Source organism: Nothoprocta perdicaria, unplaced genomic scaffold (genome assembly GCF_003342845.1).
Source record: "Nothoprocta perdicaria isolate Ctin4 unplaced genomic scaffold, notPer1 scaffold_20, whole genome shotgun sequence".
In the NCBI taxonomy this organism is placed as follows: domain Eukaryota; kingdom Metazoa; phylum Chordata; class Aves; order Tinamiformes; family Tinamidae; genus Nothoprocta; species Nothoprocta perdicaria.
The window spans coordinates 2,453,939-2,472,798 of NW_020455205.1; the positions used below are offsets into that span (position 1 = coordinate 2,453,939).

General features: G+C 42.0%; 1 protein-coding gene across 1 annotated transcript; it reads right to left on the bottom strand.

Annotated features, from left to right (window-relative positions):
* Positions 1–3,850: 3,850 nt before the first annotated feature.
* LOC112946242 (mucolipin-3-like) lies at positions 3,851–14,983 on the bottom strand. The gene is made up of 14 exons (XM_026038039.1): positions 14,951–14,983; positions 13,339–13,568; positions 12,649–12,816; positions 11,551–11,704; positions 10,973–11,057; positions 10,795–10,891; positions 10,106–10,205; positions 8,499–8,611; positions 8,271–8,420; positions 7,167–7,268; positions 6,933–7,055; positions 6,151–6,357; positions 5,693–5,822; positions 3,851–4,905 (listed from the first exon to the last, which is right to left on the bottom strand). Exons 2-14 carry the CDS (start codon positions 13,564–13,566, stop codon positions 4,886–4,888), a joined length of 1,677 nt encoding a protein of 558 aa, XP_025893824.1. The 5' UTR covers positions 13,567–13,568; positions 14,951–14,983; the 3' UTR covers positions 3,851–4,885.
* Between the last annotated feature and the right edge of the window lie 3,877 nt (positions 14,984–18,860).

Genomic DNA, 18,860 nt, shown 5'->3' on the forward strand with positions numbered 1-18,860 from the left:
GGGCGGCGCCGCGGGCTCGGGGCGGCCCTGCGGCCGGGACCCTGCCCTGCCCTGGCCCGGCTCGGAGGGGTCCGGGGACACTCGAGATTTTAGCCCCTTTCTCTGATTTCTTCCCAAAACTTTTCCCAATATACTGTATTTTGCAAGTACCCTAAGGAGGCGTGGGGGCAGGGGGATAAAAGTCTCTTCCCAAGCCTAAAGAGTAGATTTATCTCCCTCCTTCCCACCGAGTGTGCTTATCTGCCAGGGCAGAGGCACCACGGCCCTGGCCCTCGCAGCGGGGCAGGCGGCGCGGCCGAGCTCTGCAGCGGAGGCGGGAAGCGCCCGGGTCAGGTCAGCCGCTGTGCTGGGGTGCAGGGGTGCTGCGGGGGGCTGCAGCTGCACTGCAGGGGTGCTGGGCTGCACTGCAGGGGTGCAGCGGGGGGCTGCAGCTGCACTGCGGGGGTGCTGGGCTGCACTGCAGGGGTGCAGCGGGGGGCTGCAGCTGCACTGCGGGGGTGCTGGGCTGCACTGCAGGGGTGCAGGGGTGCTGCGGGGGGCTGCAGATGCACTGCAGGGGTGCTGGGCTGCACTGCAGGGGTGCAGCTGTGCTGCAAGGGGCTGCAGCTGCACTGCAGGGGTGCTGTGGCACCTCTCTCAGCGTGGCGTGATGTGGTGTTTCCAAACTTGAGTGTTCCAAACAGAACAGACTTGGAAGAGGCGCTTCGGTGCAAGGACCTGGAGTTCCCTGACCTGTCTCCAAGCCCCGGCCGGGCTGGATAAGGGCAGGATGGTGTGTGCCATTGCATAACACCTCTGGAGATGCCATGCGGAGTCACAGCCACCCTGCTAGGGGAGAAGAATGAACAAAAGCCCRGACAAACATCACCTTGAGGTTGTGGAGTCTCCTTCACTGGAGACCTTCCWAACCCATGTGGATGCCACCTTCTGCCACATGCTCTGGGTGTCCCTGCTGGAGCCAGGGGGGTTGGACTGGATGATCTCTAGAGGTCCCTTCCAACCTCAACCAGTCTGTGAGCTGTGAGCTGTGAGCTCCCAGCCAGCTGCTAGCACTAAGGCAAGTCAYGCATGAAAGTTCTCTCGAGGCTTCCTCTGAAGCACCTGGTATCTGATACTGCTGCAGACAAGAAGATGTCTCGTTCAGACCACATCACTGCTCTGAGGTTTTACAGCAGCACATGCTTTTTTTCTTTTTCTCCCCCATCTCCCAGAGATATGTTATGCCCATACACACTTTTTATTGGAAAGTTGCGACCGTATCTGGCTTTGTTTTCTTTCTGATTTGCACATGCTCTGTTCACCTTTCCTTGAGAGAAAGCTTCTATCCCACATGGAAAGTGGTACCCAGAAATAAGCATGTGCCCCCGCCTCTCCCTCCTCCTTGCTCAGCTTCATTCTAGCAATAGATGTAAATCTATCCTTGCTCCCTGGGGAGCACTGGTGCTGAAATGAGCTTCAGTATATTTGGCACCCTGCAGGGTTATTTTCCTGAGGAGGCAATACTGACAATCAGGACTTTCCAAGCCATTTTGCAGAGCGCAGGACCAGCACGCAGCTGCGCTCACCACTGCACACCTTTGGCCTGCATTAAAGCTCTGCACTCCTCAGGATGGCGTTTGGAGGGCTAGTGAGTTTATCTGGTGCTTTATCTGCTTCGGTGCTCTCCCTGCTTGCATTTTACAGGTCTATCTGTGCCTGCGTGATTGCATCAGCATAAAGATACTACTTCTCCAGGGTGTAGCTTTATGTATGTTATCAGCATTGCTCATGTTGACCTTTTAACTTTTTTTCTTTAAACTAAGATCCTTGTTGTGGTTTTTGACTCTATGAGGCCTTAACCAGCACCCTACACTTTGACAAGAAACAAGTGTAAAAAGCCTCGCAACAAACCCCACGGGAGCAGCCGCCACGCAGAGGGGAAGGCAGATCCGCTCCTAGAGCTGCACTGTGGAAYGCAGCCAGGAGACTGGAAAGCAGGACTGGAAAGCAGGACGAGCYGAATAACGTGGGTCAGGATGCTGAACACAAAGGATCAGGCCACGTCAGCGAGTTGGAGAGCAAGATCACCAATATTATTACCACGGAGAACCATAAATGCTGCTGTGTCTGGATTTCTTAAGAAATATATTTTTTAAGAAATAGGTATCAGATAGGTATAATGTTTGGTTTTATGTTCAGAAATGGGTATTTTGGGCAGGTGTAAATTAACTTTTCAGAGTCAGTTTCTTTGTCCCCACCTAGTAGCATCCACAGGCAGCTACTCTGCTGCTTTACAGCTGCTTTGTCCCTGCGCTTCCCCCACCCGTTCTATCCCTTGCTTTCCATATCCATCTCCTAAAACTAAGCCAGCCCTTCCCCTGTGGCTTCACGTTGTGACCCTGCCCAYTGTCTGAAAGCAGTTGCCTTCCATCAGCTTTTCCTCCCCCCAATCACACAGCTGAATGGGAAGTTGCGTAGCACAACAGAGCTAACAGAGCATGGYCTCCCATTAATTTTTAGGTCTCAGTCAACTGACTTTTTAGCTTTGTCAGAATTGCAGKTTGCTTTTTAAAGGATCTATCTGGGATCTTACTTCAGAACAAACTTCCCAGTGGAGTTTGCCTTTTAGCACCATAAATCACTATGAAGCAGCAGAATGAAATTAAAGCAATCCACAGGCTACCTTTTCTTGCTTAGGGGTCACCCAGTGGCTTTTTTCATGCCTTGTGCTCATGCTGCTTCTGTGAAACTTCATAAAAAATTGATACTTTAGAGTTCATACAAACTGTGTTGAAACTCCCCATCAGTTTCAGAAATCAACAGCAATGAAACATATATTCTGCCCCATTTCTAAATCTGGATAATACTTACCTTATGGAGGTGTTGGAAAAGAAAGTACTTTGTAGCTGTTTACAAAATGCACCTGCATTTTGAGCAAGTTACTCAGAGGAGAAAAAAATCAGTAAAGATTTATTATGAGTAAAAAACTTGCATGAGTGGTTGTTTTCAATAGAACCTCCTATTTTCTATCAAAATCTTAACTTTCTCCTAGCTTCATATGAAAAAGACTTGCTAAAAAGAAGTCAGCCTCTGCATTTCAGTAATGCTGAAATGCTGGCCAACCTTGTCCGAATTCCTTGCTCAAGCTGTTTTATACTATAGTGATTATTTATTGTTTGTTGTCAAAGATCCACAAGGAATTTCAAGTGTCAACAGAGCAGATATTACTTAATGACTTAATATGACTTAATATTTGCTTTTCAAGGCAAGATAGCCTCGAATCTCTCTGAAAAGATTAAAAAGACTATCTCAGGTGACTGCTGGAAGACAAGTATCTCAGTACAGGAAACTTAGATATGGTGAATAGTTTGCTTTGACTATATCTTGATTTGGTTTGTTTTCACTGAATTTGAACTTCATATAGTATATGAATAGCATTTTRAGTGCAAAGTTTCATAATTGCTTGATTCAATTATAATCTTTGAAAAGCTCAGACAAGATCTAACTGGGAGCAGATCCTGGTGAGGGTCCATCCCAGCTATCTTGACTACAAATTGTGCAAGTCTGCACACTCAGCACTCTGTTTCATGCCAGAAATTACATATTGCCRTGAAAAAGCTCCTGTATTAACCTGGCAGCATATTTACTCTTAAAATGAACACAGACGCACCCAATACTTACTGCAACTGCAAATGTTTATTGTAGCACATTCCTACAATATATAAATATTCAGAGCATGTTTAGTGTCCCCCATGTCTGTGCACAGTATACAGGATTTTATTACGCTTTTTCACACACACCTGTATGATTGTTGCTTACAAATACAAGTTATCTAAAATATGCTCCCTTTTCTTTTTCCATTCTAGTCCCAAAGCAAATAGACTATAGAAAATAAGGCATCCATTAAATGGATTCACAATGAARAAACAATACAAACTAAGCTGTTAACATTTAACTTTCTTTTTTTTTAATAGGATCTAATGTTTCAGAGAGCCTCGGACAGTATCAGATTATTAGCTTAGTTTGAAACATTCAGCTTTTAAAGTGTGGAGAGATATGACTCTCAGAGTCTTATCTCTCACATATTTAAATAAATGTCCCAGGTTTACCAACCTGTGTACCAGAGGAAGTTTTTAAATAAAAATAATAGATATTTGAAAGTGCTTTTATCTTTTTCTTCAAAAACATAATGTCAGCACACTGCTAAAAGAAGCTGAGRACTGTCATTGAGCCTAGCTGAAGTTAGTTAAAGGAGAACATTAACACTTCTCCGCTCAACTAATCTCTCAAACTTAGTTTTGGGCTGCCATATGCCTCGTCTCCCTGAGGAGAGACTGCCAGTTATGTCAAATGGCATAACTTACATTTATATAAATATTTATTTTTACATCCTGAGCAATATTTGAATCAATTCACTGTACGAGAAGCAAGTTATAATTTCATAATTTTGGTTATTTTTACTACAGCTGGAAAAACAAAAGCCTGGGAGCATGGAGTAGTCAGTCATATAGATGGACAGTGCCTGCAGTACGGAGGGCTAGTCTGGTAGTCAAAGTTGCAGTTGTCCARTATTATTTCTATGTATAGCTGAAAGGTACTTACTGCATTTCTAGTCTACTTGTAGAATCTAGCCAAGAACACAGCTTTTTAGTGCCCTTTGCATTCTACTGTAATTTCACTAAGAAGCAAGTAGGAAAAAGAACTTTAAAAAAACCCTTCAAACCTGAATTTCTCATTCAGCTCTCTCACTTCTTCAAGATTCTTATGTTTTTCCCAAGCTTCTTCTACTTGCACTATTTTTGGAGAAAAATTTAGGCTTAAGGTATAAGATTTTCCATCCAGACCACTATCCAATTTTTAAAATGGGTGCTGCTTTACAGGCTGCAAAATACACTCCCACAATCCATTAGATACCTTCATTGGGACCTGTACAGCAAAGGAGGAGAAAAGTCAGCTATAGACATCAACTACTTAATTATTCATTTGACATATACTTGTATGAAAGGTGCAAGAGACCACCATAAATCATTTTTGAGTATCTACAGAGTTTAAGAGAAGCCTTTGCTGTACTGTAAGACCATGTGACTATTCAGTCAGAAGCCACATAATCCATAATGCAACATCCATACTTTTCCCACTTAAAACCCTTATTTATTCCTACATATCTTTTCTTCCAAAGCCAGAAGTGCAGACTACTGAGCTAAAGAAGCAGTGTTCAGTATTTACAGGTAACTGCAAAGTCTGCCTATGATTTATCTTCTGGAGAAAGAATTACACTATTTTCAGATAAAAGCAGTTTATAAAATTAATATGCGTGCATACACAACTGCTATTCAGTATTCCCGAAGGAAAACTTCAGAACTTAAGTACATGAAGCTCTCCATAAGGGAGTTCAGATGCTGCTTTCCAAGCAGCAGTAATAGCTTTCCAAGCAGAAGTAATTCCCAAGGTAAGGATTCCCCTTACCCCCAAGTAATTCCCAAGGTAAGGATTCCCCTTACCTACACCAAAAAGTTTACTGGCTGGACATGTTTCAATAAAGTGTTTCATTGCTCTATTCTACAGCACTAGAAACACTTTGTTTCTTTGTTTCCCTTCCCACAACCCGAAATTTAAAGATTCTTCATAAACATTTGACTATGGACAGTAAGTGGTGCTTTGGAGATATATATATATATATATATAAATGTGTAATTTTATCTCAGGTACCTACCATTACAGCAACAAAAGAGGGATACAGAACTCTCCTCTTCTAACCTGTACTTGCCAGAGTTTGGTAAGTCTTTGCACTGTGATATGAACATCTGAAGTTCTGTCTCTGGAAAGCCATCTTGCTGGTAGTGCTAAAAAAACAAAAATCATTTCATGTTTTAAGAAGCCTAAGTATAGAATAACCCACATCCAATTCCAGTCGGGACTTAGAAGATTCAAACACTTGAATATGAAATCACTGCTTTTAAGTAGATATTGAGTTTCTACTGAAATCAGACTGATAAKAAAGCTGAATTGGGGAAGGATGAAACATCTCTGCTTGTCACTGCTCTATACCCTCAGAGTAGCCATTATGTTTATTCTTTAAATTGGCACATGTAGCTAGTCAAAAATTAAGCGAGATGAATCTCAATAACACCAATCTTGCACTTTTAACCTATCTAAAGAGTTCATGCTTACCTTGATGGTTTCATATGTATCTGTAATGAGTGCAATGAAGAGACTTAGCACCATATAGATGAACAGACTGATGAAGGAGTAGAGGTAGATCCTACTGAATAACCAAACCAAGTAGCTTTTCTGCTGCATCTTTGCAAAGGTGGCAAACATGTCATCTCCGTTTATCAATGAAAAAAGGCATTCAGAAACCACATTCAGAGAACGGAACTAGAGAGGAGGAAAAGAAGATATCAGTATTGGTGGCCACTTTATTTGAATTCAGAGACTCTACATAACATGAATAAGACACACAGGCGCCAACTGGCTGCCTTGGATTTTAGCCTTTGCATCTCYAGAGTACAACAAAGTGCAGTGCTAACACTGGAAGCATCTAGGGAATGCACAAAGGTGGTCAAGCCCCTAAACATACTCAATTCATTCATCTGTAGGCTCCTGATAGGGTGAACAAGCCAATTTCATTTTCAGAATGGACAAGGATAAAATCTTAGTCTACTACTGGTGTTCTGCAAAATGAAATTTGTTTTTCAAAATATCGCATAGGACTCCCAACATGTGATTGAGAGTCACAGCATCTTCCACTTCTGACTCAGAGCTTTTGTAACTAAAGTGTGACTGAGTCATGAAAGTCTGACTTCTCCAACAGACCAGCATCATGGTGCAGATGCACTAAGTTTATATTAAGGCCCTTGTCACTGAAACCTAGAAGGCAGCAGCAGCATTTATCTGGAATCTATTTGATTATTTGAGTTGCCCTTTTCATTCAAGTCGTCAGGCCTTGTTACCTTCACATGGTAAGGTCCCAGCACAATCCATCCACAGAAGCAGTAGCCCAGATAGATCATAGCAGCACAACAGCAGAACCTCATCACATTAGGTAGTGCTGCTCGCAGGGTTAGAATGAGAAGCTGCAGAAATCAAAATGAGCAGTTAAAATTTAACCAGGCATTTTTTCCAGTTGTCTGATAACAACAAACAAAATAAATACCACCAGCACGAAGATCCCAGGAGATCCTTACATTGTACTTCTGAAAGAAACCTAGGTAGCGAATCACTCCAAGCCATACAAGCATAGTGGATGTTCCTAGGAGTATGCTACAGACATCATAACTTGTCAGACTCTAAAAAAAAAATAAAATGAATAAATCAAGTATTACAACAACTGACATGTTTCTCATTCCTACACAGATCTACTAAGAAATTGTCTTCCTTGGAAATCTCCCCCATTAAAAGCTAGTTTGAGGCAATACATAGAGATCAAAAGCCCCATCAAGGTGCAAGATAAGTCACTCCTTGCAAGATCTTACTGCAGACCTGTTCCCATCTTTGCATTATCCCAAAGCAGGATAGAGTTATTTCTTATCTCAGCTAACTTCCTCTTAGCTCCTTTTTATTCTTCAGAATTGAGTTTATAGCTCCTAAGCTAAGAAGGGGCAATTTGTGCAGGGCATCTGTGATGGTCAAGCTGTCACCAGAAGGATTTCAGAATTAGCCTTTCATCACTCTAGTCCAAAGTCTGTTGTGTTGCAATGCCACAATTCAAAGTCTGATTTGCATTTAGTGAAGAACAACTGCCTGAATGTTAGTGTGCCTGAGGACAGCACATTGTAGTATTTTTTGTTCACTAATTCTGGCTGTATGTAGCATGTTAATGGAGAGAAACAAATTTACATTAGAAATGGAGGGCCTAGAGCCAGGCTGTGGCTTATTTTTATGTACACATTGGAAACCTGGGCTGGGAAAGCAGCAAAGTAATGTCTAAGGAGAGATTTTCTATGACAGTTAAATACTTGTTAAATGTGAAACCGAAAATTAAATGTTTAAACAAACAAAATACATAAACAGAAAAAAATCCAATTAGCAAGGATAAATGTTCCTAATCAAATTAGCAAGGATGGGGAAGGGAAGGGAACTCCTGAACTTTCAGAGAGCTAATTTTATTTTCTGGAGTCAGAAGAACGAGCAACACATCTGAATGTTAGTTCCAAAAGAGAAAATGGAGTTTTACAATTTCGTATCAGTCAGAATCAAGTATAGCCAGCCTAGAGTCCCCTGAGAGATTTAAACCCAGCAGGGACTAAGATGAACAGTTTTGCTTCTGCCTAAAAATGTAAATATCTTACCTTGGCTTGTATCTCCATCTTTAAAGTGGATCCAACTATAGTTAAGACATCACTAACTATAATCAGGATGTACCATCCATTGACAAATTCCATTTGATCACTGAAAGATACTTCTTTCTTGTAATAATGTAGGAAGAAGTTTACAAATTCCTAGGGGGAAGAAGGCAAGGAAGAAGTTAATCAGGCTAATAGAAGACACAGAGACTTTCTGCAGAAAAAGTCACCCACCCTTTGGAGATGAATTCCTTTAACCACTGATCGTGTGCAAAGGATCAATGAAGCCAGGCAAGTCAGTATAACAAAACCATCAAAGATCATCATGTAATGAGTATTCTTCTGTACTGCAAGGACAAAAATGAAGATGTTTAAAGTCACATTCTTGATCAATTAAGGTCAAGTTTTGCACCAAGATTACCACAGGATGTCTCACTTTTTGTTACACCTATCATACAACTGAAACTAGATGGAGATAGAATAAGAAAGATTAGAGTTTCAATGCTAAAAGTGGGATTATGTTTAAAGAAAAAAAAGGTAACAAATTAATGCTAAAATTGCAAGAACAGGCAGCAATTCTCCAAAACTAAAATGCTAAAATTCTAATTGACTTCACAGAAACCTACCATTTTCCAAGAAAGAGCCCACCTACTTCTTGCTTTTACCAAAGTGACAGACACGTATATATTGTCATTCAATTTGGTTTTGCAGTTAAAAACCAAATGAACACAAATTGGTAATATCCATTTGCAATTATTGCCTATCTATTTTTCATCCAAATGATGATTTGGAGAACTGTAGCAGAGCTGGATGCTGGGCATTCTACATAGATATCAAATAAGCATCACAAAAGCCTCCTATCAAAACCACATTGTCTTGCTGCACAAGCAGGCTGTTAGATRACATGCTGCCTAGTGTGCATTCATAACATGGTATATAATAGTGCTTCTCAACGAGGACAGTTAGTGGAATATATACTTGTATAAATGGTCTGTTTCGTCCTCTGTAATGCATGTCATTAAGTTCTCACCATTAATTGCAATGTGTATCATTTCAAAGAAGTCTCCTTTTTTACTACAAACTCTTTGTGGGGAAATCTCCTAATGATAACAAAGCAAAGTAGAAAAACAGATTTTATTTATCCTGTTGCTTACTAAGAAAGAAAACAAAAAGTAAGGATCAGCAAGTGGGATTTAGACTCCTGAAAAACTGCTACCAAAGAGATTACTTTTGCTAATCAAAAAGATCTCATATGAGCTTTGACCAGATCCAAGAGCTGCTAACAAAGGATGCTCTTTTCTTAGTAACCTATTGCAAGATATCTAACCATATGTAACTGTGCATCTCAGTTACCCTCAGCTACATGACCTAAAAAAATTAAAGGAGCAATCCTATGTGTTTGTAGCCATCCTTATTTTTTCTTTCCTTACTTTGCTTTGTGGTAAGTCCTGAAGTAAGAGTGAATTAGTTTCAACTTTCTACCATTATCCCCTTGGCACCAGAACAATGATTCACAGCCCTACCTAAATACATGAGGAGCATAAAATTAGAAGCTAAAACTAGAAGAATAAACAGTGATTTGCAGGAAAAATATTCATTTGACAATGAATATTTGACAGTGCTACCAGCTTTGAGAACAGCTAGTGAAAGTAATGGTATGGCTGGATTCCCAAGATTTCAAATCAAAAGTTCAAGAGCAAAACAACAACTCTTTAGAAAATGAGATTTAGAATGTATCCAATAGAYCACATACAGCAATAGCACCTCATCTTTCAGTGAAGAAAAAGGTTAACAAACATTGTGCTAGTGTATGAAAATTTGAAGGCACTTATATCACTTACTTGATCCAGAAACATGCCAGTCTTTGCATTCCCTGATTGCTATGTCGTTGTCTAGACGTATTTTAATTCTTCCACTGTGTGCTTTATTATCAAACACTATCTGTATCAACAAAAGACATTAATTTAAAAGTGCATGTCTTCTTCCAGTTAAATCAACTATATATATAGAATACTGCATTGCTAATTTTGCATAATGATTCAGAATAATACTCTTAGGGGAGAAGTTACAAAATGTATGTAAGCTTAAAGTACTTCCAGTTTATTCAAATAAACGCCTTTAAAACAAGAGATGTAAGATTGTAGACCAAAGAATTGCCACAAATTGGCAAWTTGCTACAAATTGTTTGGTCAACTAGATATCGAAATGCAAGTGACATTTTGACTTTTTTTTTTTAATTGCAGCCTCATTCCTCCATGATCTGAAAACAACTATTCACAGGAGCATCTTTCTGAAGAGGAGACTTTTATGATACTTCAAACAAATTAAAACACACAAGGCTGCAAGCCAAACTTAAGGAGTGACCATTACTCACGGGATACTAAGTCCTGAGAAAATAATCCAGATACCACTGGGAACCATGATGTCCAACCTCCCTAAATAATAAAAAAGCCCCAACCCACTGCATTGACTAAGCCAGCAAGCATAGTTCCCATTTTGAACAGAAAGAAATGGGTAGACTTCTACGCACTGTCAGGGTGAAATCGTAACAGTCAGGGAGTTCATGGTGGCGAACAGTCTGCAGGTTGATTGCCTTCAGATTGAACATGAGCTGCACTGTCACCAGTCTGCAATACAGTTTCCCATTAGGTTTTCACAGGGGAAAGTGCTGGAATATGTCAATATAGGAAGTAGCTATTCCTCCTCACCTGTGGAAATCCAGAGTGAAATTCAAATTGTGCTTCCCCACGGTTCCGTTGCCTAGAGGCAACATTGGCTCGATGTACAAGCAGTCTGCAACAGATAATTACACACAGGTTACCTACCACAAGCTTTTTAACCACGATCTGCCTTTCTTGTTCTCTAGGCTGTAAGAGCCAAGGTAGCATGCTTAGYGATGAGCTGTTTTGGAGAGTAGTTTACAAAAACATTTGTTCCCACAAACATGGGACAAGGTATTTCTCATGCATGAAGTGTTTAAACACTGCTTTACAAGGAATATTTGATAAATTAGCCTGAAATACTTGCATTAGACAACCACAGGTACCAATGGCCCATCACTTTTTCTTTGTAGGAATAGGCATAAACTACTCTTTTGTTGGAAGTAAGGAGGTTAGTTATACAGTTTTCAGTTATACGGTTATACAGTTTTCTATCAGATTGAGTTGGTATTAAATTTAATACAGACTATTTGATGGTCTGTGAATACTAGATATTTGTTAAGGATTCATCATAATTATAAGGTCCCTCCTTCGCAAGAACCAATATAATAGATGAGATTAATCACCAGTCACAATCTCCGGATCGATATCAAAGGTGTCATTTCCAGGACAGATGGTTCCTCGCTTGTAGAACTGCTGACACAYGGCCAGAGCAGTCTCTTCTGCTCCTCTCTTTTCATAAGCATGATTTCCAATGGAGATGTTGGGCAGCTGTAAATACTCAAATTCAGAACAAGGCAAGTCAGACACATCAGAAATGCTGGATTCTGAAAAAGCCAGAAGTAATTGGATCTGTGCTTTGACCCATCTTATTATTTTGAAGTTCACCTAAAGAATTTAAAAARCCTGTGCTACACCACGCTATAGCTGAGTCTTCAAATACCTCAAAAAAGGTACGTGGCAAAGGCAAGAAATGCAGGATTAAAATCTAAAACACTATTTGCTTACTATATTTTTTTCTGTTTACAATCCTTACTAGGTAACCTAATTCACTGTTTGSAAAGCATGCTGGTTCCAATAAAAGGATTTAATTTAGTGCAAAATAATATACTGATCTGCTTTAAGGATGTCATCATTATGTCTAATGTTCTGGAAATAACAGGTACGCTGATTTTTTTTTTTTTTAACAAATGTATCCATTTGTTAAAATGCATCCATCAGTTCTTTTCGGAAATGGCTTTATTCTAGCTGGAAGATCGATATTCTCCAAATCATAAAATCTGTATTATTTAATACAAAAAATAAAACAGTCGCATGCATCTCCTGCCAAATTACTTTAAGAATTTTTATCTCGTASATATTTCTTTCCACTTCTATGTTCCCTAGGTCTGACAGAAAGTAAACTGACAGAAAGTAAACTGCTGAACACAGAAATATCTTATTCTGCTGTATCACCATGGTCTGTGTGTATGTAAGCTCTTCAAATATCCAAATCCTTGTATTAAATCTTTGCCTCTCTGTCCCTGAAGCAAGGCAGYACTGTTACCTGTATCTGTGAAATGCAGAACCGATGTACAGAATTTTTTGTATTTACTTCCATAGAACTTTAATAAATACTTAAGTTTAATTGACCTCCTCAAGAGGAAAGAATAGAAGGTTCAGGGATAAATAGCATGCATACTAAAGAGCATTTAAATTATTTACATTGTAGCAACAACCCTTACCTGGTTTATTGCAAAGAAAATCTGGTCATAAACATCTGCTTGTGTGTATACAGCATAGGTATCATCCATTCTATCCATGTATCCTTTCAAGAAGAGATGTTTGAATGCCACAGTGTTCTCTTCCTTGAAAGCAACCACCATTTGATTGCTCAGTCCAAAAACCACCAGCTGAAAAAAAGACATTTAAATTTCCTGTTTGAAGACAGATGACTTCTGGATTAAAACAAAGATCCTGTCCTAAAAGCAGCCACTCTTTCATCTCACTGATAGACACAGCACTTACATGCATGCTACATTTCACAACAGGTCGAAAGACTTCAAGGAAACATTCAGTTTCAAGAATATTTCTTTAACCTATTTACCTGGCAGCATGGCCAAAGACTCATCTTTTAAAAAGAAAAGAATACCACATCAAATCCAGGCTAGACATGATCTACACATGATTTGTTCATTCAGCATGACATTAAAATGATTTGCCTTGGGGAATCTCAATATTCCTCAGCCAAAAGGGCAGAGCAGGAGAGAGAACCAGATCCCACTGCGATATCTTAACTCCGGTGTAGAAAAGGAAAATTAGGGACAACTCAGAAAAAGAAATATCTCTCCCTCAGGATGCTTTGAGAGTAACTGATGAACTCTGTAACAGGCTAAGCTTTGTAGCTGTTAAAAATTGCTTCCAGAGTTACTCACCTGAATAGTCACCATTGCTATTTTGAGTAGCTGAATTCCAAGTTTCCAAGGTTTCCTGCCGCGGGCCCAGAATTTTTCACATGGGTTCATGAAGAAGAATTTTAATTTCCTCCTAAGCTGGTCTTCCATAAGCAGCTCCTGTGAAACCGATGGGTGTCGTCTGTAGCTGCAAAGACTTTCATCATCATGAGCACTGCACCTGCTCACAGCCACTTCAGGATTTTCCATTTCTGAAACAAAGAGTCCATGTCAGTTGGAAAAAAAATGGAAGCACTAATATAACAACATCAGATCAGCCCTCCTGACATCTAGACTCCAGAGATATTTATCTTCTATAAGAGGCACTTACATGTTATACTGAACTAAAAAACAAGACCTGACATAATATTACACATGTTCTGTAGAGTCCTTATCAATACAGGCTAAGTTTTGATTATCCATTCTATTTACAGTTAGAATGTCAGGCCATTTATTTAATATTGGAATTCCTGTCCCTTTGGAATTACAGACTCACTTCTGAAAGTCTCTTCTCTCACTTCCCAGCATCAAAATTATATTTGCAAGACATGATGACTCATTTCCTTTTGTGTCTAGAAAAGCACCCAAAGTCTCTTATTAGTGATGACTCTTATGGAAAYTTATCTACTTGCATGGTTTCTGTGGAGTTTACCCCAACATCTACAAGTCTTCTATGCAACACTAGAAAAAGATGTAATTTTAAAGACAAACAGCATTTTTCTTAGATATTAGTATTGACAGCTCTTGACAGAGGAGATCTAGAATGTCAAACTGCAAATCAGACAAATTGTCTGAGCTTATTAACTTTCAGATAACAAGAATATGTCTATTGATACAGCCATAAAGTCTACAAGATTGAATGCAAAGCAAYGACAACGAACCAGATAATGAAGACCAGAAGGTAATTGTTTGAAAGTGTCATGATTAGAAGAGGTTGCTATTTGAGGTGAGTATGAAGGAAAAGATTATGACAATTTCATAAACACAGTTTGAGATATTACTCTCCATAGAATTCAGGATTTTTAGACAGTTATTAACTTCACTTACTCCCAGCCATTTTACAAATGCTTTATAAGTCAAGAATAATTATTTCAAAGAAAAGATTATTGATGCTGGAAACAGAGAAGACAGCCTGAGTAATGAATAAATTGAAAGACATATCACATTAGACAAATTAATTTTTAAGTTGCATGAGTGAAATTTCTTAACTATATATGCACATATGACTCAGAAATCATTAAGGATAAATTAAAAAAATGCATAACTTGCATCCACTCTCCCTGAGGGCTGTCACTCCATGCAGCAGAACACAAGGCTGTTTTCAAGTGCTATTAGAGACCTTTAATCTCCCCAGGTGTTAAATATGTCAAGAAATGTGTTTTGTATCAGCAATTCAATGGTAAGAATGTGCCCATATACAGGTTAAAAAAGGACAAAACACTTCAGATCCTTCCTTATGAAGCTTCCACTTCCTACAATTCAAAGCTTTTGAGTCTATTTTATTACAGCTGATCAATCATTTACACAGACTTCTCCATTCTCCCATGACATTGCAATAGTCCTGTCAGTGTAACGACTGATTTAAAATACATACGTAGACTTGATCTCGTGGTATCAGCTTCAGACAGATAAACCTGAAACACAGCAAGTATTTTCTCRTTAGGCAGCACTTACACAAAAGCTTCATGCAGGGACTCCCAACCTAAGATGATATCGCAGTATCTGAGGGAGGCAGGCGCCTTCCCACAGCACAAACGCTGCTCCCTCCCTCCACYCTCTCTTCTGAGAAAGGCGCTCTTGTCCTGCAGCCTGTGCAGCTCCCAGGCCGCCAACAACAGTGGGAAAAAGGGGGGTTCCTGTGGGCTTGCCCAGCTGCCTCCCGCAGCCTCGARTTGCGAGCAGTGCCTGCGCCCTGCATGTCAGACCCGGCTTCTGCCGACACCCAACAACAAGGCTGGCTTGCAGGGAGAAGGTGCCAGTTTGATCCATAGGGGACCCTGAAGGCTGGGAAGCCGGTGATGGGGGCCCTGTTCCCCAGGCAGGAGCTGCCCCACGCGCACCCAACACACCTGAGCAGGACACGGCTGGGGAGCAGCCTGGGACACAGAGCCCCCGGGGCTGGCCTGGTGCCCCGGGGCCCCCCTGTCCTCCAAGAGAGCGTCCTGGGGAGCAGCGGTGCYGCCAGGCCCGCGCACGCTGCGGGCTGGGCACCCCCTTCCTACACACTGTCCCTGCATGTAGATAAATACATAGAGAGAGAGAGATACATACCTGCATAATTMTGTTTTACCTGTCTCTCCAGTCACACATAGCACATATTGCTCTATGCTRTACATACCTTTTATACCCCTGCAATGCTATTTCCAGGTTAATTTAGGCTTCTCCATAGGCAAGGGCTGGAGGGGGAGTTGATTTGTTAAAACTATTTCCAACCTTTAATAACCCCCCGTTACGGGTCACAAAACGGTAACTATGAAGGGCAGCCAGCAGCGAGAGAAGGGGAAYGGCTCGCGCTGAGGTAGGGAGGCACGGGGATCATCGTCACGTATATTTAAGCTATTAAAGTCATTACCTGGAGCTCAAAGAAGCCGTACCAGCCTCGGCCCGCTGCTCCGCACAGGGATCCCCGGAGCTGCTGGGACGGCGCCAGGGACACAACAGTGCCCGGCCAACCCAGYGCACAGGCAGCCGGGTCAGCAGGGGCTGCTGCGGGAAGGGAAAACGCGGAGAAGGGAAAAAACGGAGGGTGGTGGGATTTTCAGACAAAAAGTGCAGGAGCTGCCTGGGGAGGGTGCGGGGCCATCGCGAGGATCCCCATGGAGGGGAAAGAGGCACCGCGGCTGCGGCTCTGCCCGCACGGAAAGAAGGGAACGCCAGTCCTGGGAGCTTTGCAACCAAACAGGGCAAACTGACCGCCCTTGAGCAGGCGTCTGAAACGTGACGGATGTCTAATAACACCGCTGGGCGCGGAAACGCGACGCGCCTCGGAGGGCGGGCAGCGCGGCAGCCGCCAGCTTTGGCAGCAAAACACTCGCCTGGACCCGCGCGGCCGCACGCGGCGGAGGCCACCGAGGGCCGACGCCACCAGACGCCGCGGGGAGCGCGAGGCGGGCTGGCCTCAGCCGCCCCGCTCCCGGGCCGGGGCGCCGCCATTCCTCCGCCCGTGGCGCGGCCGCCTACAGCCCCCACCATGCCCCGCTCTCAGCGCGCCCCGTCCGGCACCGCCGGCATCACGCAAGGCGCGCTGGGAAGTGTAGTTTTCTAGGCAACCCTCCCCCACGTACAAAGAACCAATAGTCGCTTCCCGCGGAGGGGGCGGGCCAGAAAAGCAGAGCGCTGATTGCCTGTCGGTAATGCCAATCCTGACCCCTCCCGTCGCCCTAGCAACGGCCGCCTGCGGGCGACGCGGGGCAGGTAGGGCGGCTCGCGGGGCCGGGAATGGCGGGCGCCGCGGCGCGACCCTGCGGGGACGTGAGGCCGGCAAGGCCGCAGCGGGGCCCGGCCGCGGCTCTCCCGCCCGGCGAGCCTCCAACGCCGCYCCACGGCCCCGTCCTTGCCTCGCCAGGCGTATCCTGGCTGCTTATAGAAGCCCTCGGTTGATTTCTGTTTTCTCTCCCTTCTACTAAATCGTGCAGCTGCAGACCACAGCAAGGGCCCTCGGCTCTGCTCCYGCCTGCCTTGTGGGCGCAGGCAGCGCCGCAGTGCGCTGCCAGCCAGGGCTGCTGTSGCCAAAGTCATTCCCTGCCCTTGTGCCCCATCCCTCTCGTGATTTCACTGATTTCACCATGTCTGGCCCAGGCTAAACAAACACACACAACTCACCCTAGTTGATTCAGTCGTTCCTAACACAAAAGGTGTTTCATCTGCTTGATCGCCAACATKGTCCTTTTCCTTGGTACTTTTCCAGTTCTGTTAGGTTCTTTTTGAAGGGAAGAAAGGAGAAAAGCAGAATATATCAATATACAGTGTTATAAGGAAATAACTTTCTTCCCTCTGCCTCTCTTGATAATTCCAAACCAATTTCCCCCCAATCTGTATTTTTACCAGAGTCTGTAACTATCTCTATTTTGTTCTTTGTTTGCTTGTTTCCAAATAASAAACTCTGCAGGCAGTTTATTCAGCCCTGATTTCATGAAAACTTGTAAGTRCGAAATCAGGTATATTCAAATTGAACTAGTCATACACCAAATATGTGTCAGTTGTCAAAATTCTACCTTTTCTCCCTTCAGCTTGTAAAATGAAGCTGCATCCAAGAACGTATGAGCATTATTAAAGATACAAACTTGAGGTGTCTGTAGTATCTGTTCTCTGCGTAGAGCAAAGTATGATATGGGAAAGTGAATCTACAGATTTGGTCATTTTCAAGGAGATGTTTTTAACAAGAGCACCTAAATGTTTACGGACATAAAGGTGATTTTTGATAGCGACGCAACCAAAAAAAGCAAAGTGTGTTTTTGATTATTTGCTTGTAGCTGTTTGTGTAGCTGTCTATATTAAATGGAAGTACACTCAATTTTTTAGTCTTTCTAAATTGTAGCAAATTACAGTCCTAAATTAGTAAGGCACACAAAGTTAACATTAAATAGTTTGGTTAGGCAACTAATGACTCATTCTGCTTCCTCGGTCCAGACAGCTTCTTTTGCATTACTGTTAACTAATTAACTCTCTCCTTCTGTTGCACCTAGCAACTTCGTGGATTTGTTTTATAGCTAATGTAAATTTTTCAGTCCATTAAATGATTAGGAGAACACTCTGATGTTCACTTTTCCCTAGAGCCAAAGGTCCATCTCTGAAATGAATTAAGCTACAAAATGTCAAACAAAGTTTTCAAACATTTGCAGATCTTCTTGGGCTTTACCAGTTAATGAATGTCACAGTGTGTTCTGGTGTAAATATGCTGAAAAATTAGATTCAACGTATATTGAAAAAAATAAATGCAATGCATTACCTATTTTCACATGCAAAACAAAAAGCAATGCATATGGCAKTTTTTAAGGGCTTTTTGAATTTTTGCACTTTTAATTCTGCTAATTTAATTGCTGTTTTCAACCTGATTTGTCAATCAGAGAATCCTGAATTTATGAAAGTATTAATGGAAAGGAAAAACACATTCGCATGTTTATAACTTGAAATGCATATTAGAATACTTTCTAAATAAACCAAGTAGAAATATCCCTGAAGACAGGAGCAAGCCATAGCTGAAAAAATTTCCCTTAAAATTTAGCCTGAGACTTCATGTTCCATGAAATCTGCAAAAGAAACAGGTTGTTTTCTGATTGTTGTCTCGCTGATCACAGTCTAAATGCTTAAGGAAAGGTACCTCATAACAGTGTGTGTAATTAATATTCTCTTTGAACTTAAAGAGCACCTAGTGAGGGGGGCAGTGCCGGTGCCTGGCACGGTGGCACGAGGAGCTCTTGAGCAGGAGGTGGCCGCTAGCGCTTGGCTCTTGCTTGCACTTGCTCTGTGGCTGCCATCAGGCGCTGGGGTCTGTCTCCAGCTGT